Below are 26,532 nucleotides of genomic sequence, written 5' to 3' on the forward strand. Positions count from 1 at the left end.
CTTTGGCGGCATCCTGCAGACAGGCAGCTCCTTGCAGACTGGCAGCTCCTTGCAGACTGGCAGCTCCTTGCAGACTGGCAGCTCCTTGCTAACTGGCAGCTCTATGCTAACTGGCAGCTCTATGCTAACTGGCAGCTCTATGCTAACTGGCAGCTCTATGCTAACTGGCAGCTCTATGCTAACTGGCAGTTCTGAACAGGCGGGAGACTCCGGCAGCGCTGTAGAGAAGGAAGGCTCTAACAGCGCTAAACAGGCGGGAGACTCCGACAGCGCTGGAGAGGAGAAGGGCTCCGACAGCGCTGGACAGGCGAGGCGCACTGTAGGCCTGATGCGTGGTGCTGGCACTGGTGGTACTGGGCCGAGGACACGCACAGGAAGCCTGGTGCGGGGAGCTGCTACCGGAGGGCTGGGGTGTGGAGGTGGCACAGGATGGGTTAGACCGTGAAGGCGTACTGGAGATCTTGAGAGCGGTGCTGGCACAGGACGTGCAAGGCTAGGGAGGTGCACAGGAGGCCTGGTACGTGAGACTGGCACCATCTTCACCAGCCGACTAACACGCACCTCAGGACGAGTATGGAGCGCTGACCCAGGTGCCATCAAATCCCCGACACGCTCCGTCGGGCGAATTCCATGTTTAAAACACCAACACAGCAACTCCCTCATTTCTCTCTCCTCCAATTTCCCCATTAACTCCTTCACAGTCTCTGTTTCGCTCACCTCCAACACCGGCTCTGGTTCTGGTCTCCTCCTTGGCTCCTCAAGATAAACAGGGAGAGTTGGCTCAGGTCTGGCTCCTGACTCTGCCACACTCTCCCTGAGCCCCCCCCCAAGAAATTTTTGGGGCTGACCATGGGGCCTCCGTCCGCGCCGCCTTGCTTGCTTCGCAAACTCCATTCTCCTATATCCTTCCGCGCACTGCTCCATCGAATCCCAGGCGGGCTCCGGCACTCTCCCTGGGTCAACCGCCCACCTGTCTATCTCCTCCCAAGAAGTATAGTCCATACTGTACTCCACTTTGGGCTGTTCTTGCCTGTTGACACGCTGCTTGGTCCCTTTGTGGTGGGTGATTCTGTAATGAGTTTCGTCTTCATACGAAGGAGAGTCGGACCAAAATGCGGCATGTCTATTGCAATCCATGTTTAATGAAGAAACACACTAAACACAAACACTACCAAAACAATAAACTTAACGAAAACCGAAACAGCCTATACTTGTGTAACCTAACACAGAACAATGACACTAAGGACAATCACCCACGACAAACTCAAAGAATATGACTGCCTAAATATGGTTCCCAATCAGAGACAACGATAAACACCTGCCTCTGATTGAGAACCACTTCAGACAGCCATAGACTTAGCTAGAACACCCCACTAGCTACAATCCCCATAAATACACACCACATACAAAAACCCATGCCACACCCTGGCCTGACCAAATAAATAAAGATAAACACAAAATACTTTGACCAGGTTGTGACAGACACTTGTCTGTCAAATGTTGCGTTCATATTTTGCTTCAGTGTAGTTGTATCCTGACCTTCACTACAGCATACAGACGTGTTGAATAATCTGTAATACTTTATAATAATCTCTAATAAATCATTTATAAACTATTAGTCTGTTCGCCATTTATTAGATGCTGAACAGACTATTAACAAATACTTCTCTAAACAATGAATTATAGGATGTTATTAAAAGTGTTATTGTGTTGTTTTTATTACTGTCGATAAGGATGTTTGTTGATTTGTTTGTTTGTTGATCAGTTGTGATTGGGCCTGGTGGAGAAGTAGTGTTTACCACTAATGGGAATTTCAGGACACCTGGTTTGTATTTTCTGCTTTGATACTAAAAGTGATAGATGCTCTAATTCTTCATAACACCAGATATCGACTAAGTGCCTCTGTTATTTCCAAAAACTTTGAACACAGCCACAATTCATTACTGCACTTTGCAATCTCTACTCTATACTGTCTATCCCCCTGTGTAAAACTGTCAAGGCAGTATCACTCATTGTGGTGGTGGGATTTATTTTCTTAAAAATACATGTAATGATTTAGGAGCTGTAACTCTAAATGATTTTTTTCTGGCCAATAGAATTAGGGTATACTACAGTGTCCATGTAATAACTCCTACTGAGACTGAGGCTGTCCTAATATGGACACCATATAAACAGCTCTAGATCAGGGCACAATTGCACATAAACACTACCGGTCAGAAGTTTTAGAACACCTACTCATTCAAAGGTTTTTCTTTATTTTTACTATGTTCTACATTGTATAATAATAGTGAAGACATCAGAACTATGAAATAACACATATATAATCAGTAGTAACCAAAAAAGTGTTAAACAAATCAAAATATATTTTATATTTGAGATTCTTCAAATAGTCACCCTTTGCCTTGATGACAGCTTTGCACACTCTTGGCATTCCTTCAACCAGCTTCACCTGGAATGCTTTTCCAACAGTTTTGAAGGAGATCCCACATATGCTGAGCAACTTGTTGGCTGCTTTTCCTTCACTCTGCGGTCCGACACATCCCAAACCATCTCAATTTGTTTAAGGTCGGGGGGTGTGGAGGCCAAGTCATCTGATGCAGCACTCCATCACTCTCCTTTGTGGTAAAATAGCCCTTACACAGCCTGGAGGTGTGCTGGGTCATTGTCCTGTTGAAAAACAAATGATAGTGGGACGAAGCCCAAAGCAGATGGGATGGCGTATCGCTGCAGAATGCTGTGATAGCCATGCTGGTTAAGTGTGCCTTGAACTCTAAATAAATCACAGACAGTGTCACCAGCAAAGCACTGCCACACCATCACACCTCCTCCTCCATGCTTCACGGTGGGAAATACACATGCAGAGATCATCTGTTCACCCACACCGTGTCTCACAAAGACATGGCAGTTGAAACCAAAAATCTCAAATTTTGACTCCAAACCAAAGGACAAATTTCCACTGGTCTAATGTCCATTGCTCGTGGTTCTTGGCCCAAGCAATCTCCTCTTCTTATTGGTGTCCTTTAGTAGTGGTTTCTTTGCAGTAATTCGACCATGAAGACCTGATTCAAACAGTCTCCTCTGAACAGTTGATGTTGAGATTTGTCTGTTACTTGAAATCAGTGAAGCATTTATTTGGGCTGCAATTTCTGAGGCTGGAAACTCTAATGAACTTATCCTCTGCAGTAGAGGTAACTCTTGGTCTTAACATTCCTGTGGTGGTCCTCGTGAGAGCCAGTTTTATCATAGCGCTTGATGGTTTTTGCGACTGCACTTAAGAAACGTTCAAAGTTCTTGAAATTTTCCAGATTGACTGACTTTCATATCTTAAAGTAACGATAGACTGTCGTTTCTCATATCAAATCAAATGTTATTGGTCACATACACATGGTTAGCAGATGTTATTGGTCACATACACATGGTTAGCAGATGTTATTGGTCACATACACATGGTAAGCAGATGTTAATGGTCACGTACACATGGTTAGCAGATGTTATTGGTCACATACACATGGTTAGCAGATGTTATTGGTCACATACACATGGTTAGCAGATGTTATTGGTCACATACACATGGTTAGCAGATGTTATTGGTCACATACACATGGTTAGCAGATGTTATTGGTCACATACACATGGTTAGCAGATGTTATTGGTCATATACACATGGTTAGCAGATGTTATTGGTCACATACACATGGTTAGCAGATGTTATTGGTCACATACACATGGTTAGCAGATGTTATTGGTCACATACACATGGTTAGCAGATGTTATTGGTCACATACACATGGTTAGCAGATGTTATTGGTCACATACACATGGTTAGCAGATGTTATTGGTCACATACACATGGTTAGCAGATGTTATTGGTCACATACACATGGTTAGCAGATGTTATTGGTCACATACACATGGTTAGCAGATGTTATTGGTCACATACACATGGTTAGCAGATCTTATTGGTCACATACACATGGTTAGCAGATCTTATTGGTCACATACACATGGTTAGCAGATCTTATTGGTCACATACACATGGTTAGCAGATCTTATTGGTCACATACACATGGTTAGCAGATGTTAATGTGAGTGTAGCGAAATGCTTGTGCTTCCAGTTTAGACAGTGCAGTAATGTCTAACAAGTAATCTAACAAATTCACAATGACTACCTTATACACACAAATGTAAAGGGATGAATAAGAATATGTACGTATAAATATATGGATGAGCGATGGCCGTGCAGCATAGGCAAGATGCAGTAGATGGTATTGAATACAGTACAGTTGAAGTTGGAAGTTTACATACACCTGAGCCAAATACATTTAAACTCAGTTTTTTCACAATTCCTGACATTTAATCCAAGTAAATAACTGATCTTAGGTCAGTTAGGATCACCGCTTTATTTTAAGAATGTGAAATGTCAGAATAATAGTAGAGAGAAGGATTTATTTCAGCTTTTATTTCTTTCATCACATTCCCAGTGGGTCAGAAGTTTACAAACACTCAATTAGTATTTTGTAGCATTGACTTAAACTATTTAAACTTGGGTCAAACGTTTGGGTAGCCTTCCACAAGCTTCCCACAATAAGTTGGGTGAATTTTGGCCCATTCTTCCTGACAGAGCTGGTGTAACTGAGTCAGGTTTGTAGGCCTCCTTGCTTGCACACGCTTTTTCAGTTCTGCCCACAAATTTTCTATAGGATTGAGGTCAGGGCTTTGTGATGGCCACTCCAATACCTTGACTTTGTTGTCCTTAAGCCATTTTGCCACAACTTTGGGAGTATGCAGGGGTCATTGTTCATTTGGAAGACCCATTTGCGACCAATCTTTAACTTCCTGACTGATGTCTTGAGATGCTGCCTCAATATATCCACATAATTTCCCTCCTCATGATGCCATCTATTTTGTGAAGTGCACCAGTCCCTACTACAGCAAAGCACCCCCACAACATGATGCTGCCACCCCCGTGTTTCACGGCTGTGATGGTGATCTTTGGCTTGCAAGCCTCTCCCTTTTTCCTCCAAACATAACGATGGTTATTATGGCCAAACAGTTATATTTCAGACCAGAGGACATTTCTCCAAAAAGTACGATCTTTGTACCCATGTGCAGTTGCAAACCATAGTCTGGCTTTTGTATGGCGGTTTTGGAGCAGTGGCTTCTTCCTTGCTGAGCAGCCTTTCAGGTTATGTCGATATAGGACTTGTTTTACTGTGGATATAGATACTTTTGTAACTGTTTCCTCCAGCATCTTCACAAGGTCCTTTGCTGTTGTTCTGGGATTTATCGCACCAAAGTACGTTCATTTCTAGGAGACAGACCGCATCTCCTTCCTGAGCGGTATGACGGCTGCGTGTTTATACTTGCGTAATATTGTTTGTACAGATGATCGTGGTACCTTCAGGTGTTTGGAAATTGATCCCAAGGATGAACCAGACTTGTGGAGGTCCACAATGGCTTGGCTTATTTCTTTTGATTTTCCCATGATGTCAAGCAAAGAGGCACTGAGTTTGAAGGTAAGCCTTGAAATACATCCACAGGTACACCTCCAATTGACTCAAATGATGTCAATTAGCCTATCAGAAGCTTTTAAAGCCATGACATCATTTTTGGGAGTTTTCCAAGCTGTTTAAAGGCACAGTCAATTTGGTGTATGTAAACTTCTGACCCACTGGAATTGTGATACAGTGAATTACAAGTGAAATAATCTGTATGTAAACAATTGTTGGAAAAATGTATTGTGTCATGCACAAAGTAGATGTCCTAATCGACTGCCAAAACGATTGTTTTTTAACAAGAAATTTGTGGAGTGGTTGAAAAACGAGTTTTAATGACTCCAACCTAAGTGTATGTAAACTTCCGACTTCAACTGTATATACATACGAGATGAGAATGTAGGATATGTCAACATTATTAAAGTGGCGTTATTTAAAGTGACTATTGATACCTTTATTAAACTGGCCAGAGATTTGAGAAGCTGCTGCATACTGACTCATCTCTAGCCACTTTAATAATGCAAAAATGTATGTAATAAATATATCACTAGCCACTTTAACCAATGCCAATTTATAATGTTTACATACCCAACATTACTCATATGTATATACTGTACTCTATACCATCTACTGCATCTTGCCTATGCCGTTCGGCATAGGCATTCATGACTCAAACATCTTGAGGATTGGCATTCATATAGGTTGGCATTCATACAGTGGGGCAAAAAAGTATTTAGTCAGCCACCCATTGTGCAAGTTCACCCACTTAAAAAGATGAGAGAGGCCTGTACTTTTCATCATAGGTACAGTTCAACTATGGCAGACAAAATGAGAAAAATAATCCAGAAAATCACATTGTAGGATTTTTTATGAATTTATTTATAAATTATAGTGGAAAATAAGTATTTGGTCAATAGCAAAAGTTTATCTCAATACTTTGTTATATACCCTTTGTTGGCAATGACAGAGGTCAAACGTTTTCTGAAAGTCTTCACAAGGTTTTCACACACTGTTGCTGGTATTTTGGCCCATTCCTCCATGCAGATCTCCTCTAGAGCAGTGATGTTTTGGGGCTGTTGCTGGGCAACACGGACTTTCAACTCCCTCCAAAGATTTTCTATGGGGTTGAGATCTGGGGACTGGATAGGCCACTCCAGGACCTTGAAATGCTTCTTACGAAGCCACTCCTTCGTTGCCCGGGCGGTGTGTTTGGGATCAATGTCATGCTGAAAGACTTGGTCACGATACATGGCCCCATTCATTCTTTTCTTTAGACGGATCAGTCGTCCTGGTCCCTTTGCAGAAAAACAGCCCCAAAGCATGATGTTTCCACCCCCATGCATCACAGTAGGTATGGTGTTCTTTGGATGCAACTCAGCATTCTTTGTCCTCCAAACATGACGAGTTTAGTTTTTACCAAAAAGTTATATTTTGTTTTCATCTGTCCATATGACATTCTCCCAATCTTCTTCTGGATCATCCAAATGCTCTCTAACAAATTTCAGACGGGCCTGGACATGTACTGGCTTAAGCAGGGGGACACGTCTGGCACTGCAGGATTTGAGTCCCTGGCGGCGTAGTGTGTTACTGATGGTAGGCTTTGTTACTTTGGTCCCAACTCTCTGCAGGTCATTCACTAGGTCCCCCCATGTGGTTCTGGAATTTTTGCTCACCGTTCTTGTGATCATTATGACCCCACAGGGTGAGATCTTGCGTGGAGCCCCAGATCGAGGGAGATTATCAGTGGTCTTGTATGTCTTCCATTTCCTAATAATTGCTCCCACAGTTGATTTCTTCAAACCAAGCTGCTTACCTATTGCAGATTCAGTCTTCCCAGCCTGGTGCAGGTCTACAATTTTGTTTCTGGTGTCCTTTGACAGCTCTTTGGTCTTGGCCATAGTGGAGTTTGGAGTGTGACTGTTTGAGGTTGTGGACAGGTGTCTTTTATACTGATAACAAGTTCAAACAGGTGCCATTAATACAGGTAACGAGTGGACGACAGAGGAGCCTCCTCCACTTGTTACAGGTCTGTGAGAGCCAGAAATCTTACTTGTCTGTAGGTGACCAAATACTTATTTTCCACCATAATTGTCATGTACTGTCATGTTGTGTCTTGTCTCTGTCCTTTCCCTTCACCCTGTCTCCCTCTGCTGGTCGTTGTTAGGTTACCTTTTCTCCCCCAATTTCCACCAGCTGTGCCTTGTCTCCTCCTAACCACCTCGTCACCCCGTTTCCCACCTGTTCCCTTTTTCCCTCTGATTAGGTCCCTATATCTCTCTCTGTTTTTGTTCCTGTCCTTGTCGGATTCTTGTTTGTTTGTGTTAGTCATGCCTGAACCAGACTATCGTCATGTTTGCTGCAACCTTGTCCTGTCCTGTCGGAATCTGCCGGTCCGTCTGAGCCTACCTATGTTTGGTAATTAAAGAAGCTCTGTTTAAGTTAATTCGCTTTTGGGTCCTCATTCACGCACCGTAACAGAAGAATCCGACCAAGAATGGACCCAGCGACTTCGGATCCTCTCCACTCAGCCGTCGGGATCCAGGGAGCGATGCTAGGCAGACACGAGCAGGAAGTGTCTGCTGCTCGACATGCCGTTGAGACCCTGGCCACCCAAGTCTCCAACCTCACAGAACAGGTTCACCATCTCCGCCTCGATCCACCGGCCACTTCCAGGGCTTTCGAATCTCCGGAGCCCAGAATCAATAACCCGCCGTGTTACTCTGGGGAGCCCACTGAATGCCGCTCGTTCCTCACCCAGTGTGATATTGTGTTTTCTCTCCAGCCCAACACTTACTCCAGGAGCACTGCTCGTGTCGCCTACGTCATATCTCTCCTTATTGGACGGGCTCGTGAGTGGGGCACGGCAATCTGGGAGGCAAGGGCTGAGTGTACTAACCAGTATCAGGACTTTAAGGAGGAGATGATACGGGTTTTTGATCGATCTGTTTTTGGGGAGGAGGCTTCCAGGGCCCTGTCTTCCCTATGTCAAGGCAATCGATCCATAACAGACTACTCTATTGAGTTTCGCACTCTTGCTGTCTCCAGTGGCTGGAACGAGCCGGCCTTGCTTGCTCGTCTTCTGGAGGGTCTCCGCGCAGAGGTAAAGGATGAGATTCTCTCCCGGGAGGTTCCTTCCAGCGTGGATTCCTTGATTGAACTCGCTATTCGCATTGAGCGACGGGTTGATCTTCGTCACCGAGCTCGTGGAAAGGAGCTCGCGCTCTCCGTCGCCCCCCTCTCCGCATCACTACCATCTTCCTCTGCCGGCTCGGGTGCTGAGCCCATGCAGCTGGGAGGTATCCGCATCTCGACTAAGGAGAGGGAACGGAGAATCACCAACCGCCTCTGTCTCTATTGCGGTTCCGCTGGTCATTTTGTCACTTCATGTCCAGTAAAAGGCCAGAGCTCGTCAGTAAGCGGAGGGCTACTGGTGAGCGCTACTACTCCTGTCTCTCCTTCAAGATCCTGCACTACCTTGTCGGTCCATCTACGCTGGACCGGTTCGTCAGCTTCCTGCAGTGCCTTAATAGACTCTGGGGCGGAGGGCTGTTTTATGGACGAGACCTGGGCTCGGGAACATGACATTCCTCTCAGACAGTTAAAGGAGCCCACGGCCTTGTTTGCCCTGGATGGTAGTCCTCTCCCCAGGATTCAGCGTGAGACGCTACCTTTAACCCTCACTGTTTCTGGTAATCATAGTGAAACCATTTCTTTTTTAATTTTTCGTTCACCTTTTACACCTGTTGTTTTGGGCCATCCCTGGCTAGTTTGTCATAATCCTTCCATTAATTGGTCTAGTAATTCTATCCTCTCCTGGAACGTCTCTTGTCATGTGAAATGTTTAATGTCTGCTATCCCTCCTGTTTCCTCTGTCTCTTCTTCACAGGAGGAGCCTGGTGATTTGACAGGGGTGCCGGAGGAATATCACGATCTGCGCACGGTGTTCAGTCGGTCCAGGGCCACCTCTCTTCCTCCACACCGGTCGTATGATTGTAGTATTGATCTCCTTCCGGGAACCACTCCCCCCCGGGGTAGACTATACTCTCTGTCGGCTCCCGAACGTAAGGCTCTCGAAGATTATTTGTCTGTAGCTCTTGACGCCGGTACCATAGTCCCCTCCTCCTCTCCCGCCGGAGCGGGGTTTTTTTTTGTCAAGAAGAAGGACGGGTCTCTGCGTCCCTGCATAGATTATCGAGGGCTGAATGACATAACAGTGAAGAATCGTTATCCGCTTCCTCTTATGTCTTCAGCCTTCGAGATCCTGCAGGGAGCCAGGTTTTTCACTAAGTTGGACCTTCGTAACGCTTACCATCTCGTGCGCATCAGGGAGGGGGACGAGTGGAAGACGGCGTTTAACACTCCGTTAGGGCACTTTGAATACCGGGTTCTTCCTTTCGGCCTCGCTAACGCTCCAGCTGTCTTTCAGGCATTAGTCAATGATGTCCTGAGAGACATGCTGAACATCTTTGTTTTCGTTTACCTTGACGATATCCTGATTTTTTCACCGTCACTCCAGATTCATGTTCAGCACGTTCGACGTGTCCTCCAGCGCCTTTTAGAGAATTGTCTTTTTGTGAAGGCTGAGAAGTGCACTTTTCATGCCTCCTCCGTCACATTTCTCGGTTCTGTTATTTCCGCTGAAGGCATTAAGATGGATCCCGCTAAAGTCCAAGCTGTCATTGATTGGCCCGTCCCTAAGTCACGCGTCGAGCTGCAGCGCTTTCTCGGCTTCGCGAACTTCTATCGTCGTTTCATCCGTAATTTCGGTCAGGTGGCAGCTCCTCTCACAGCCCTTACTTCTGTCAAGACGTGCTTTGAGTGGTCCGTTTCCGCCCAGGGAGCTTTTGATCTCCTCAAGAATCGTTTTACATCCGCTCCTATCCTTGTTACACCTGACGTCTCTAGACAGTTTGTTGTCGAGGTTGACGCGTCAGAGGTGGGCGTGGGAGCCATTCTTTCTCAGCGCTCCCTCTCTGACGACAAGGTCCACCCATGCGCGTATTTTTCTCATCGCCTGTCGCCGTCGGAACGTAACTATGATGTGGGTAACCGCGAACTGCTCGCCATCCGGTTAGCCCTAGGCGAATGGCGACAGTGGTTGGAGGGGGCGACCGTTCCTTTTGTCGTTTGGACTGACCATAGGAACCTTGAGTACATCCGTTCTGCCAAACGACTTAATGCGCGTCAGGCGCGTTGGGCGCTGTTTTTCGCTCGTTTCGAGTTCGTGATTTCTTATCGTCCGGGCTCTAAGAACACCAAGCCTGATGCTTTGTCTCGTCTCTTCAGTTCTTCAGTAGCCTCCACTGACCCCGAGGGGATTCTCCCTGAGGGGCGTGTTGTCGGGTTGACTGTCTGGGGAATTGAGAGGCAGGTAAAACAAGCGCTCACTCACACTCCGTCGCCGCGCGCTTGTCCTAGGAACCTTCTTTTCGTTCCCGTTCCTACTCGTCTGGCCGTTCTTCAGTGGGCTCACTCTGCCAAGTTAGCCGGCCACCCTGGCGTTCGGGGTACGCTTGCTTCCATTCGCCAGCGTTTTTGGTGGCCCACCCGGGAGCATGACACGCGTCGTTTCGTGGCTGCTTGTTCGGTCTGCGCGCAGACTAAGTCCGGTAACTCTCCTCCTGCCGGCCGTCTCAGGCCGCTTCCCATTCCCTCTCGACCGTGGTCTCACATCGCCTTAGATTTTGTCACCGGACTGCCTTCGTCAGCGGGGAAGACTGTTATTCTTACGGTTGTCGATAGGTTCTCTAAGGCGGCTCATTTCATTCCCCTTGCTAAGCTTCCTTCTGCTAAAGAGACGGCACAAATCATCATCGAGAATGTTTTCAGAATTCATGGCCTTCCGTCAGACGTCGTTTCGGACAGAGGTCCGCAATTCACGTCTCAATTTTGGAGGGAGTTTTGCCGTTTGATTGGGGCTTCCGTCAGTCTCTCTTCCGGCTTTCACCCCCAGTCTAACGGTCAAGCAGAACGGGCCAATCAGACTATTGGTCGCATCTTACGCAGTCTTTCTTTTCGCAACCCTGCGTCTTGGTCAGAACAGCTCCCCTGGGCAGAATACGCCCACAACTCGCTTCCTTCGTCTGCGACCGGGCTATCTCCTTTTCAGAGTAGCCTCGGGTACCAGCCTCCGCTGTTCTCATCTCAGTTCGCCGAGTCCAGCGTCCCCTCCGCTCAGGCTTTTGTCCAACGTTGCGAGCGCACCTGGAAGAGGGTCAGGTCTGCACTTTGCCGTTATAGGACGCAGACTGTGAGGGCTGCTAATAAGCGTAGAACTAAGAGTCCTAGATATTGTCGCGGTCAGAGAGTTTGGCTCTCCACTCAGAACCTTCCCCTTAAGACGGCTTCTCGCAAGTTGACCCCGCGGTTCATTGGTCCGTTCCGTATTTCTCGGGTCATTAATCCTGTCGCAGTTCGACTTCTTCTTCCGCGATACCTTCGTCGCGTCCACCCGGTCTTCCATGTCTCCTGCATCAAGCCCGTCCTTCGCGCCCCCGCTCGTCTTCCCCCCCCTCCCCCCATCCTTGTCGAGGGCGCACCCATCTACAGGGTCCGTAGAATTTTGGACATGCGTCCTCGGGGCCGTGGTCACCAGTACCTCGTAGATTGGGAGGGGTACGGTCCTGAGGAGAGGAGTTGGGTTCCCTCTCGGGACGTGCTGGACCGTGCGCTGATCGAGGATTTCCTCCGTTGCCGCCAGGTTTCCTCCTCGAGTGCGCCAGGAGGCGCTCGGTGAGTGGGGGGGTACTGTCATGTACTGTCATGTTGTGTCTTGTCTCTGTCCTTTCCCTTCACCCTGTCTCCCTCTGCTGGTCGTTGTTAGGTTACCTTTTCTCCCCCAATTTCCACCAGCTGTGCCTTGTCTCCTCCTAACCACCTCGTCACCCCGTTTCCCACCTGTTCCCTTTTTCCCTCTGATTAGGTCCCTATATCTCTCTCTGTTTTTGTTCCTGTCCTTGTCGGATTCTTGTTTGTTTGTGTTAGTCATGCCTGAACCAGACTATCGTCATGTTTGCTGCAACCTTGTCCTGTCCTGTCGGAATCTGCCGGTCCGTCTGAGCCTACCTATGTTTGGTAATTAAAGAAGCTCTGTTTAAGTTAATTCGCTTTTGGGTCCTCATTCACGCACCGTAACAATAATTTGCAAATAAATTCATAAAAAATCCTACAATGTGATTTTCAGGATTTTTTTTCTCATTTTGTCTGTCATAGTTGAAGTGTACCTATGATGAAAATGACAGGCCTCTCTCATCTTTTTAAGTGGGAGAACTTGCACAATTGGTGGCTGACTAAATACTTTTTTGCCCCACTGTATACTTAAACTACATCTTTAATAATAAGAGCTTTGCAATAGCAATGACTTTCAACGATGCACCATTTCTAATGAACCGTTGAGAGTGATAAAACAAAAGTACAAAGATCTTTTTTAGCCAAGATACACTCCTCTCAACCTACATGACGAACAACAGATACGTAGAATGGTCACAAGGTTAAGATTTGTATGAAAGATATCTATAATACATAGCAGACAGCAACTGCTGTGTCAACAGTTTTCATTGTATAGACCAGTGTCTGGTCCTCCTACTCCAAACTGGAACCATCTCACCCTGGTACGGTATAGCACAAAAACGTTACCTCATGTTCTCTGGAATGCTCTTTAGGTTGTATCACCCAAAGACATCGTAAATCTCCTCTGTCAGTGTTATCTCATAAAGGCCCTCCTCAGTAAAACACACACACAATAGTAAACAGAATACTCTATTCTGTCGAATAAAACAGCCATTATAATGCAACACAAGCATTATAACATAATCTTGCAATTTCCATAACACTACCCAGACTATTTGTATTGACCCCCTCACCTCCATTTTTACGCTGCTGCTACTCTGTTTTTATTATCTATGCATAGTCACTTTACCTTTACCTACACATACATATTACCTCAACTAACAGGTGCCCCCGCACATTAACTCTGTACCGGTACCCCCTGTATATGGCCTCGCTACTGTTGTTTTCCTGCTGCTCTTTAATTATTTGTTATTTTCCTGTTTATTTTTTTTGTTCTTATTTTTTATTTTTTACTTCTGTTTACTTTTGTAAATACTTTCTTAACTAACAATGCAGTTTTAAGAACAAATAAGTGTTAAGAGCTTGTGAGCATTTCACTGTAAGGTCTACACCTGTTTGGATTCGGCACATGTGACAAATACAATTTGATTTGAATGAAAAAATCAACAGTCATTTTGATATGGTTTATTTATTAGGGACTGTCCTAAGTCAGAAACTTCCTGTTAGCATTTACTGTCAAAACAACTTAAAGCTTACAGACTGGCTAGAAGTAGTTGGGAATGTCTTTACCATATTCAACTGACTGGCTAGAAGTAGTTGGGAATGTCTTTACCATATTCAACTGACTGGATAGAAGTAGTTGTGAATGTCTTTACCATATTCAACAGACTGGCTAGAAGTAGTTGGGAATGTCTTTACCATATTCAACAGACTGGCTAGAAGTAGTTGGGAATGTCTTTACCATATTCAACTGACTGGATAGAAGTAGTTGTGAATGTCTTTACCATATTCAACTGACTGGATAGAAGTAGTTGGGAATGTCTTTACCATATTCAACAGACTGGCTAGAAGTAGTTGGGAATGTCTTTACCATATTCAACTGACTGGATAGAAGTAGTTGGGAATGTCTTTACCATATTCAACTGACTGGCTGGAAGTAGTTGTGAATGTCTTTACCATATTCAACAGACTGGCTAGAAGTAGTTGGGAATGTCTTTACCATATTCAACAGACTGGCTAGAAGTAGTTGGGAATGTCTTTACCATATTCAACTGACTGGATAGAAGTAGTTGGGAATGTCTTTACCATATTCAACTGACTGGCTGGAAGTAGTTGTGAATGTCTTTACCATATTCAACAGACTGGCTAGAAGTAGTTGGGAATGTCTTTACCATATTCAACAGACTGGCTAGAAGTAGTTGGGAATGTCTTTACCATATTCAACTGACTGGATACAAGTAGTTGGGAATGTCTTTCCCATATTCAACTTTTTCTGTCTGTTTCTGTTCCCCCCTCCTGCCTCCCTTTTCTCCCTCCTGCCTCCTCCCTTTTCTCCCTCCTGCCTCCTCCCTTTTTGCCCTCCTGCCTCCTCCCTTTTCCCCCTCCTGCCTCCTCCCTTTTTGCCCTCCTGCCTCCTCCCTTTTCCCCCTCCTGCCCTTCCCTTTTCCCCCTCCTGCCTCCTCCCTTTTTGCCCTCCTGCCTCCTCCCTTTTCTCCCTCCTGCCTCCTCCCTTTTCTCCCTCCTGCCTCCTCCCTTTTCCCCCTCCTGCCTCCTCCCTTTTTGCCCTCCTGCCTCCTCCCTTTTCCCCCTCCTGCCTCCTCCCTTTTCCCCCTCCTGCCTCCTCCCTTTTCTCCCTCCTGCCTCCTCCCTTTTCTCCCTCCTGCCTCCTCCCTTTTCCCCCTCCTGCCTCCTCCCTTTTCCCCCTCCTGCCTCCTCCCTTTTCTCCCTCCTGCCTCCTCCCTTTTCTCCCTCCTGCCTCCTCCCTTTTCCCCCTCCTGCCTCCTCCCTTTTCCCCCTCCTGCCTCCTCCCTTTTTGCCCTCCTGCCTCCTCCCTTTTTCCCCATCCTGCCTCCTCCCTGTTCCCCTTCCTGCCTCCTCCCTTTTCCCCCTCCTGCCTCCTCCCTTTTCCCCCTCCTGCCTCCTCCCTTCTCCCCATCCTGCCTCCTTCCTTTTCCCCCTCCCGCCTCCTCCCCCTCCTCCAGAACCATTCTCAGGATGGTAGTGGTGTGTGTGTGTGCGGCGGAGGACAGTGACAACATAGAGACCCAACGACAGCAGCAGCAGGCATGGAGGAGGGGGCCACTCCCGACCCAGAGTTTGTGGACGTGGACCAGGGCATGACGCTGGCCTGTGTGGCCTTCCTTTGCCTTCTCCTGGTGGCCATGATCATCCGCTGTGCCCGGGTCATCATGGACCCCTACAGCGCTATACCCACCTCCACCTGGGAAGAGCAGCACCTGGATGACTAGCGGGGAACAAGCTGTGCTGTTACACATATAGCCACACCTGTGAGGGTGCAGACGCACAGGCACGTAGGGACATGCACATGAACACACGCACACGCACAAAGCTTGACCGGAGAGGAGAGGAGAAGAGAGGAGAGCTTGACCAGAGAGGAGAGTAGAAGAGAGGTGAAGAGAGGAGAGCTTGACCAGAGAGGAGAGTAGAAGAGAGGAGAAGAGAGGAGAGCTTGACCAGAGAGGAGAGTAGAAGAGAGGAGAGGAGAAGAGAGGAGAGCTTGACCAGAGAGGAGAGGAGAAGAGAGGAGAGCTTGACCAGAGAGGAGAGGAGAAGAGAGGAGAGCTTGACCAGAGAAGAGAGGAGAGCTTGACCAGAGAGGAGAGGAGAAGAGAGTAGAAGAGAGGAGAGTTTGACCAGAGAGGAGAGTAGAAGAGAGGAGAAGAGAGGAGAGCTTGACCAGAGAGGAGAGGAGAAGAGAGGAGAGCTTGACCAGAGAGGAGAGGAGAAGAGAGGAGAGCTTGACCAGAGAGGAGAGGAGAAGAGAGGAGAAGAGAGGAGAGCTTGACCAGAGAGGAGCGTAGAAGAGAGGAGAAGAGAGGAGGGCTTGACCAGAGAGGAGAGTAGAAGAGAGGTGAAGAGAGTTATGGTCCCAAACAGTAACACTGCCTGTCAACACATCTATTGTCTGGTATCAGTCAGTACTTGAGAAGCGCTGGACTGGGTGACAATCAACCATGGTCTGGACGCGTTACAGTCTGTGTCTACTCCTTCACCCTGTAAACTGCTTCCGGTACACACTAGGCAATACTGGTCATGATGATGATGAAGAGAAAGACTATTTAGTACTTTAGGACTTTTTTCAGTTAATTTATTGATCTTATAAAAAACATCTGAAGTTTTGTACATTTTATATGGAAAATAACAATGACTTTGACTACATAATAGTATTGCTCATGAAACAGGGCCTGTGTTTTTCAGCTTATCGACTAATAAGGCTCAGAGAAGCTTTATTCATGTGTCATGTCTGAAAATGTGTCAGGCAACAGTATGGCAAAGCAGTGGGGAATTAATGTCATCTGTTACACACACACACACACATACAATACACACACATACACACACACACACACACACACACACACACACACACACACACACACACACACACACACACACACACACACACACACACACACACACACACACACACACACACACACACACACACACACACACACACACACACACACACACATACACACACACCAAACTGTAGAGCAGGCACCTCGCTCCAATAACTTGTGGCTCATAGCAATGAACTATCATCCCCAGCCTTGTCCTCCTCCAGTCATAAATCATCCTTGTTTGCGGCTGCTGTCTGCCCATTAGCTTGAGCACAATACGGTTATGTTGGTCTAGTATTTCTATGTTCTGTTATGATGACTTATGTCTCTAGCCAGTGTGTTTATTACTTGTGAAACGATTGTCTGACTTGCATGTTATGAAGTGCCTCAGCTGACACCACAGAATAGAAAAGCTTGGCTGAATTCCAAATCAACTCCTCCCCTCTATTCTATGGATAGGTGTGAGCAATAGGGTGAATATTCCTCCTAGCCAATCAGAAGACAAGATGAAGCAAGGCAATCACCATGATATGTGATTTAACCTCTCCGATGCGTTCATCGTTGCATAGGGGGTAGAGGGGCTAGGGACTCGGGTCGGTTTGGATTAGAGCAGATTATTGACAAGCGTTAACTGGAAAATTAGCGGCAGGTGACGATTTGATATGAACCCAGATTGTGCTACATTTAGCCTGTCTATAATAAAGATGATTATGAATGACAAAAAACGTCTTTTGGATGAGCGAGTTGTCTTGGTGTGAGATTGTAATTAGCTGTAAATGAAAACCTAACGGAATCTTACATGATCTCGGACACGTAATTGGGTCGTGTGGAAAGCCTGATGACATTTCGCTCAGTGTTCACCCACGGGTAACTCTCTAAGTTCCCTACGGGCCATTCTCATCAACCCCTATTTCATATAGAAGACTTAGAAATAGTTAGTGTGCTACTACCATTTTGAATTCCGTGTTGCAGCTCGAGTCCAACTCACCACACTATTGGTATGAGACCCAAATGGCACCCTATTCCCTATTTAGACCACTACTTTTAACCAGAGCCCTATGGTCAAGGGTATGATAATGATAATAAGGTGCCATTTGGGATAAATCCTTGATGTAAAATCTCGACAATCTTGAGGTTTCAAGGTTAGGTCCATTGTCTGCAAACAGACAAGCTAATACATATGAGCATTATGTTAATCAGGTTAAATTAGAATAAAATAAAGTTTCAGGAAATAAATGTTCCTCAGGGAGACAGGCTGCCATGTAGATGCTCTAACCTCCCTGCCTCCCTCCCTCCCTCCCTCCCTCCCTCCCTCCCTCCCTCCCTCCCTCCCTCCCTCCCTCTGTTTCGCTAAGCCTGTTTCTCTCCACAGCAGAATGAGGCCTCCAGCTCTGACACTCACTGTGTTGTAAAGGTCGGAGTTGTTCTCGTGTTGAACATGCTTTCAGGGGCACAAGTACAACATTCATAACATTCAGCATGCGTGTGTGTTACTCCGTCATTGTATCTGATGCTTACAGTCTTCTTTCACACCTTGCTCCTCCCCCTTTGACTATCCCTTCTCCTCCCCTCCTCTCCTCCTCCCCTCCTCCTCAACTCCCCTTCTGTAGGAGAGCAAACAGTTGTCCCTTCAGTTGTCCTCGTGAAACCCCAATCTCTCTATGCAGAGGTGTGTGCTTAGTCCCCTCCTGTACTTGCCCTCAAATCCTCAAAAAGTTATACAGCTGCACCACTGAGAGCATATTGACTGGCTGTACGGTACCAGTGCATCAAGTCTGACACCAACAGTCTCCTGAACAGCTTCTACCCTCACACACACACACAGTATACCTGCACATTGTAAAGATGGTATTGGCAATGACCCTGTACATAGCTTACTTACTTACTTGTGATTTTTTTATCTACTTTACTTTATAGTACTACTGATATCGATTAATGCAAGAAAGGCATTTCACTGTACACTACAACTTGAAACTTGAAACACACACACACACAGTCACACCAGCCAGCTGATATTAAGCAATGTTTGCCAATCAAATCTCACAAGCCGTTATTCCAGAACACACTGCGCGATCCCCTTTTATACGAAGGCAAACGAGTGACATCTCACGACATACACAGACACCATCGTTTTAGGGCTTAACCTTCCTCCTATCTCCCCCATATCTCACACTCAGGTGTGAAATTGCCCTCAAACACAAAGACAGAATCAAACCAAATCAAACGGCTGGGGGAAGGAGGAGAGATCTGACGTTTGAAATCCCTGTGGTTTTCCGAGCAAGGAGGAATGAGGAATAAGTTTAGCTAATTAGCGTGTCGGTTCAGCCGCCCAGGGAAATGACTCCACTTGAACCCATCACTAGGCTTCTGCTACAGTCAGAGAAGAGCTTCCAAGGCATTGGAATTGTTTTATTAGCTTGTCTTGGCTCTGCTTACGGTTGCAAAATTCTGGTAACTTTCCAAAAAATTCCCAGGTTTTGCAGAAATCCTGGTTGGAAGATTTCCGGAATCAGGAGAGAATGAGAAGGAATCCTCAAAACACTCTTTATGGTAAACACGGGAATTCTGGGAAAGTTAGTGAAACCTTGCAACACTAAATCTGTTAAAATGTCTGTTTTCTACCACAAGAATAAGGCACTACTTAGTTAGTTGTTGAAAAGTCTATTATAAAAGTCTAGGGTTGGAAAGTTATAGGAACTAAACATAAGCAATACCTACAACATACTGTATTTGGTTGTACTTTTATATGAACAGCTGCTGTTTTTATCATGTGTATGACAATATAATTCATACATCATTTAATGTCACCCTGCCATTTTAAAACAAAAGATGGCTACTGTAATATCCATCCAAAAGCACAAACAACCTAAACTAACTGGTTCAAAGTCCCCATTCCAAAGCACAATACCTAATGGTGGTTAATATTTGGCCAGCTGTATTGGAAACTGATCTTTTCCACAAGTCTATTCAAGTCAAGAGTGGCCCCCAACCTTTCCCTTCCTTTTTCTGTTTCGTTGATTTAAAGGCAACGGTCAGTTATTTTCTTGGCAAAGTGCTCCACATCTTACTTAGCCTCTTATAGAAGTTTGTTTGGATTGTAAATTGTGTTCAGAAGGTGGCATTAAAAATTCACATTCCTGCACACACACCCTGAGAGGACAGGCAGTAGGAAAACAGAGAGAGGGGCAGACTTAGCAGGCTACTGCATACACACTCTGAGAGGAGACGGGGAGGGAGGAGTGGGTGTGTGTGTGTATGAGGAGAGCTGGACAGGCAGTAGGAAAACAGAGAGAGGGGCAGACTTAGCAGGCTAATGCATACACACTCTGAGAGGAGACGGGGAGGGAGGAGTGGGTGTGTGTGTGTGTGAGGAGAGCTGGACAGGCAGTAGGAAAACAGAGAGAGGGGCAGACTTAGCAGGCTAATGCATACACACTCTGAGAGGAGACGGGGAGGGAGGAGTGGGTGTGTGTGTGTATGAGGAGAGCTGGACAGGCAGTAGGAAAACAGAGAGAGGGGCAGACTTAGCAGGCTACTGCATACACACTCTGAGAGGAGACGGGGAGGGAGGAGTGGGTGTGTGTGTGTATGAGGAGAGCTGGACAGGCAGTAGGAAAACAGAGAGAGGGGCAGACTTAGCAGGCTAATGCACGCACGCGCAAGTGAACACAAGCCACACACATGCTGCACACTCCAGCACCAATATGTATCACAGACAGACAGACAGAAAATGAACATGATCAACACACAAGCACACATTCAGGTCTAAGGATTTCACTGAACGTTATTTGTAATTAATTTACGGTGTCATCTGATTGGTGTTTGGCTGTGTGTGCAACATGCAACATGACTCACCCTCTCTTCCTCATTCCACCCTCAGCTTCATTTGGTCTTAAATTTCCACCTCCATTTGTTTGACTCGTTCAACAACATTAAAGTACTTTACCTTGTTTTGACAAGTGAAAAGAAAAGTCTATCAGACACTTCAGAGCTAGAAACCTGCTACGTGAGGCTACTGGAAAAGTAGTGAACATTTTAAAATCATGGGCAAACTGTCCTTTCATTTGTTCATTAGTTTTACACTATTGTCAACACAGGTAAAATGTACTTAACTTTCTCTCAAACTAATTTGATGATTTTTTTATGTTATAAAATGTCAAATGTCCATAATTGTGTAATATCACTCCTCTCCCAGGTCCAGGATCACATTCTCTGTGGGCACTTGCAACATACACAGCAATTGGAGAGACACCTTTCTCTGAGTTACGGTTGTGGGGATGTTGGATGATGTTCAGGTGGCTTGCTATGACTCCAACAATAAACAGTCTGTCTACAGGGGACAACATGTCAACAACAAAACTGAGGATGATGAAGCTCAGGACGGAGCTCATGTATTTGGAGTAATATACCAGAGGTAATTTGAATTTAAGATAGTTTGAACTAAAGCACCACTTTAATCTCACGGAAGGTGTTGAAGTTCAGCAAAGATTGACTGACTGTGAGATGATGGACAATGGAGAACCAGCCTTGTCCGTGTTGAAGGATGTTTTCAATGGCATTTTTCAAGATGTATTACAACATGACACATTATACATATGATGCTGGGAAACTACTACTAGGAAGGGATGGGATGATGCAAGTATACAAAATAACACTTTTGGAAACGTTTCCTGAAGAGAGAGAAGAACGTTGTGATGAGTAAAGTTCCTCCCAGACTCAGGTTGATAAAGAAAGAGGCTTCTGGAGGGTTTCAGGTGAGCTGTCTGGCGTTTGGATTCTACCCCCGCCACATCAACATGACCCTGCTGAGAGACGGCCAGCCAGTGGCAGAACAGGAATAGTGCCCTCAGAGCTCATCACTAAGCTAAGGACCCTGGGACTAAACACCTCCCTCTGCAACTGGATCCTGGACTTGTGGTGGTAAGGGTAGGTAACAAACCATCTGCCACGCTGATCCTCAACACAGGGGCCCCTCAGGGATGCGTGCTCAGTCCCCTCCTGTACTCCTTGCTCACTCATGACTGCATGGGCAGGCACGACTCCAACACCATCATTAAGTTTACCGATGACACAACAGTGGTAGGCCTGATCACCGACAACGATGAGAACGCCTATAGGGAGGAGGTCAGAGACCTGTCCGAGTGGTGCCAGGATAACAACCTCTCCCTCAATGTGATCAAGATGATTGTTGACTACAGGAAAAGTAGGACCGAGCACACCCCCATTCTCATCGACGGGGCTGTAGTGGAGCAGGTTCAGAGCTTCAAGTTCCTTGGTGTCCACATCACCAACACAATGTAATGGTCCAAACACTCGGCCATCGACCGCAAGACACTGCAGAGGATGGTGCGTACGGCCCAGTACATCACTGGTGCCAAGCTTCCTGCCATCCAGGACCTCTATACCAGGCAGTGTCAGAAGAAGGCCCTAAAAATTGTCAAAGACTCCAGCCACCCTAGTCATAGACTGTTCTCTCTGCTACCACACGGCAAGCGGTACCGGAGCGCCAAGTCTAGGTCCAAAAGGCTTCTTAAGAGCTTCTACCCCCAAGCCATAAGACCCCTGAACAGCTACTCAAATGGCTACCGAGATTAGCACCCCCCCCCCCCCCCCCCCCGTTTTACACTGCTGCTACTCTCTGTTCATTATCTATGCATGGACATATTGACTCTGCCTACATGTACATGCATATTACCTAAATTACCTCAACTAACCAGAGCCCCCGCACATTGACTCTGTACCGGTACCCCCTGTAATACCGTTATTTTACTGTTGCTCTTTAATTATTAGTTTTTAAAAATATTTACTTGACACAAATTTTTCTTAAAACTACATTGTTGGTTATTGGCTTGTAAGTAAGCATTTCAATTGGTTTTGAAACTCCACCTCTGTTTGAATGTGCCTATTTCAATTGTTGGGAGGTGCAAACGGCTTGGATACAAGAACACATGTTATTTTAGCCTCTCCCACAGGCTTTCATACCGAAGGTGAGGTGAACATAAAATATAACATCACCTTTCAGGCCACTGACTACAATCGAGCAGATTCATTCCCCACTAAAGGCTTCCTATCATTAAACTGTTTAATTTTTTATAATACATATAACATTCACCTTAGTTACTTATGACAGTCTTAAACTGGAGAGAAATAGAGTTCAGGATTTCTCTCCCTTCCACAGGGATAAACAAGTTCCTGAGAGAAGTTAAGGTATATAATTAACATGAATTAATGACATAGTTATTATGAATCGATGCATTAATCGATTAGGCTACATTTTATTGTCTGTAACATAGCTTTTATTTTGCAGGCAGGATGAACATACATTAGATACAATACAAAACAGAGACACAGTGCTATGATTTTTTTTCGCACACGCTACAGAAAGCTATATCAGTCCGCTAATGCAGAGTTTCCCAAACTCTGTCCTGGGCCCCTGTGCTAATATAGGACTAGTAAAGGCCCAATACACTAATTTTGTGAAAACATGTCTAAATTAACAAATATTTGTTTATATTATTTTTCAGGGGGTGGTGCAGCACCCTCAGCACCCCTACTTCCTGGGGCTATGGAGACACTGTAAAGCCATTCCAATAATAAACAGACCTCATACACATGATCACATGATTCTCCTTCTGGTTAAGATACTGGATATCAGCTGATACAGCACAGATGTAGAGAACATTCTGAAATTAATGAATAGTTATGATTGGAAATTACAGACTGCAAAACATATATAACTCTAGATTACATTTGCTGTTGCTGCAGTGTTCTTTTTCTGCTGTAGCAAACAGGTTCAAATTAAGATCCTACATCTGTAATACTGCAATAATAATAATAGTGTGGGCAGTCATCTTTTCATTGTGAACTGAGCTGAATCGACAAAGGTGCATCAGCGTCCCAACATTTGATTAGGTCTCAGAATCTGAAGACAGGTTCATTTTTTCTGACACTTTTGCATCAACGTTGGCAAGTTGTGACAATGTCTACGAGAAGGTGCATCTCCTCCTTTTGACACAAATGAAAATGCCCAACAGAATAACAATCAGCAGCATCACCAGTAGAGCTGAGAGGGTGGATAGGTGAACTCTCTCTGCCCCAGACTCCCAACTGACATCTAGCTTGTTGTCCAGACTGAGGTGAGAAGCAGTACAGGTGTAGTTGTGTCTCTTCTTTAGCTCATCAGTACTGACCTCCAGACTCTTCCTCAGCTGGTAGGTCCCATCTCTACTAGGCAGAACCTCCCCGCCTGTCAGCTCCTATTTATGGTGTTGAACGCTGAGCTGTAGTCAATGAATAGCATTCTCACATAGGTGTTCCTATTGTCCAGGTGGGAAAGGGCATTGTTGAGTGCAGTAGAAATTGCATCATCTGTCGGGGCGGTATGCAAATTGGAGTGGGTCTAGGGTTTCTGGAATAATGGCGTTGATGTGAGCCATGACCAGCACTTCATGGCTACAGAAATAGCTCATGATTTAATGTTTTAACATTTCTCTTGACCACAGGGATTCTTTTGGAACCTTGGTGGTCATGGTTATGGTCACAATATTATGGTCTGTCCAGCCCACTGGCATTGATCTGGCTTTCAAACATTGCAATGGTATATTACAGAAGATCAGATCAGTGTATATGTACGAACGGTGACCCAACTTAGTTGATGATCTAGTTGTTTCATTCACCATTTGTTTCAAACCACAGTTCTCGGCATATCTTAGTCATTTAGTTCTATTTGAATTATTGTGATCCTTCCAATTTATATTATAATCACCCATCTCTGTTGATGATATTAATTAACACAAATTGTTTTTTTGTTTTTTTACACCTTTTTCTCCCCAATTTCATGGTATCCAATTATTTTTAGTAGCTACTATCTTGTCTCATCGCTACAACTCCCGTACGGGCTCGGGAGAGACGAAGGTTGAAAGTCATGCGTCCTCCGATACACAACCCAACCAAGCCGCACTGCTTCTTAACACAGCGCGCATCCAACCCGGAAGCCAGCCACACCAATGTGTTGGAGGAAACACTGTGCACCTGGCAACCTTGGTTAGCGCGCACTGCGCCCGGCCCGCCACAGGAGTTGCTGGTGCACGATGAGACAAGGATATCCCTACCGGCCAAGCCCTCCCTAACCCAGACGATGCTAGGGAAATTGTGCGTCGCCCCACGGACCTCCCGGTCGCGGCCGGTTACGACAGAGCCTGGGCGCAAACCCAGAGTCTCTGATGGCACAGCTGGCGCTGCAGTACAGCGCCCTTAACCACTAAGTAAGTAAACAATTAACAAGTCAATAACACAGTAGAAAAAAAAGGGGGGTCTATATACATTGTGTCCAAAAGGCATGAGGAGGTAGGCGAATAATTACAATTTTGCAGGTTAATAACACTGGAGTGATAAATGATCAGATGGTCATGTACAGGTAGAGATATTGGTAGGTAGGTAAAAATGGGTGGGCTATTTACCGATAGACTATGTACAGCTGCTGCGATCGGTTAACTGCTCAGTTAACTGCTCAGTTTGAAGTTGGTGAGGGAGATAAAAGTCTCCAACTTCAGCGATTTTTGCAATTCGTTCCAGTCACAGGCAGCAGAGAACTGGAACGAAAGGCGGCCGAATGAGGTGTTGGCTTTAGGGATGATCAGTGAGATACACCTGCTGGAGCGCGTGCTACGGATGGGTGTTGCCATCGTGACCAGTGAACTGAGATAAGGCGGAGCTTTACCTAGCATGGACTTGTAGATGACCTGGAGCCAGTGGGTCTGGCGACGAATATGTAGCGAGGGCCAGCCGACTAGAGCATACAAGTTGCAATGGTGGGTGGTATAAGGTGCTTTAGTGACAAAACGGATGGCACTGTGATAAACTGCATCCAGTTTGCTGAGTAGAGTGTTAGAAGCAATTTTGTAGATGACATCGCCGAAGTCGAGGATCGGTAGGATAGTCAGTTTTACTAGGGTAAGTTTGGCGGCGTGAGTGAAGGAGGCTTTGTTGCGGAATAGAAAGCCGATTCTTGATTCGATTTTCGATTGGAGATGTTTGATATGAGTCTGGAATGAGAGTTTGCAGTCTAGCCAGACACCTAGGTACAGTGCCTTGCGAAAGTATTCGGCTCCCTTGAACTTTGCAACCTTTTGCCACATTTCAGGCTTCAAACATAAAGATATAACACTGTATTTTTGTGTGAAGAATCAACAACAAGTGGGACACAATCATGAAGTGGAACGACATTTATTGGATATTTCAAACTTTTTTAACAAATCAAAAACTGAAAAATTGGGCGTGCAAAATTATTCAGCCCCTTTACTTTCAGTGCAGCAAACTCTCTCCAGAAGTTCAGTGAGGATCTCTGAATGATCCAATGTTGACCTAAATGACTAATGATGATAAATACAATCCACCTGTGTGTAATCAAGTCTCCGTATAAATGCACCTGCACTGTGATAGTCTCAGAGGTCCGTTAAAAGCGCAGAGAGCATCATGAAGAACACGGAACACACCAGGCAGGTCCGAGATACTGTTGTGAAGAAGTTTAAAGCCGGATTTGGATACAAAAAGATTTCCCAAGCTTTAAACATCCCAAGGAGCACTGTGCAAGCGATAATATTGAAATGGAAGGAGTATCAGACCACTGCAAATCTACCAAGACCTGGCCGTCCCTCTAAACTTTCAGCTCATACAAGGAGAAGACTGATCAGAGATGCAGCCAAGAGGCCCATGATCACTCTGGATGAACTGCAGAGATCTACAGCTGAGGTGGGAGACTCTGTCCATAGGACAACAATCAGTCGTATATTGCACAAATCTGGCCTTTATGGAAGAGTGGCAAGAAGAAAGCCATTTCTTAAAGATATCCATAAAAAGTGTTGTTTAAAGTTTGCCACAAACCA

The 26,532-nt window shown here is 45.7% G+C and overlaps 1 protein-coding gene and 1 pseudogene across 1 annotated transcript in view; both read left to right on the forward strand.

The window, feature by feature from the left end:
- The window catches only part of LOC118964947 (cortexin domain-containing 1 protein-like), a 57,531-nt gene extending 40,158 nt beyond the window's left edge, over positions 1-17,373 (forward strand). The window contains exon 2 of the mRNA XM_036981235.2: positions 15,266-17,373. Within this exon, the coding sequence (XP_036837130.1) occupies positions 15,350-15,532 (183 nt within the window). The 5' untranslated portion in view covers positions 15,266-15,349 and the 3' untranslated portion in view covers positions 15,533-17,373. The remainder of the gene's footprint in view (positions 1-15,265) is intronic.
- A 3,491-nt stretch (positions 17,374-20,864) lies between these two features.
- LOC149983133 (major histocompatibility complex class I-related protein 1-like) lies at positions 20,865-21,663 on the forward strand (annotated as a pseudogene).
- Positions 21,664-26,532: the final 4,869 nt, after the last annotated feature.

This window comes from Oncorhynchus mykiss, chromosome 6 (assembly GCF_057628025.1).
Source record: "Oncorhynchus mykiss isolate SJ-2025 chromosome 6, ASM5762802v1, whole genome shotgun sequence".
Taxonomy (NCBI): domain Eukaryota; kingdom Metazoa; phylum Chordata; class Actinopteri; order Salmoniformes; family Salmonidae; genus Oncorhynchus; species Oncorhynchus mykiss.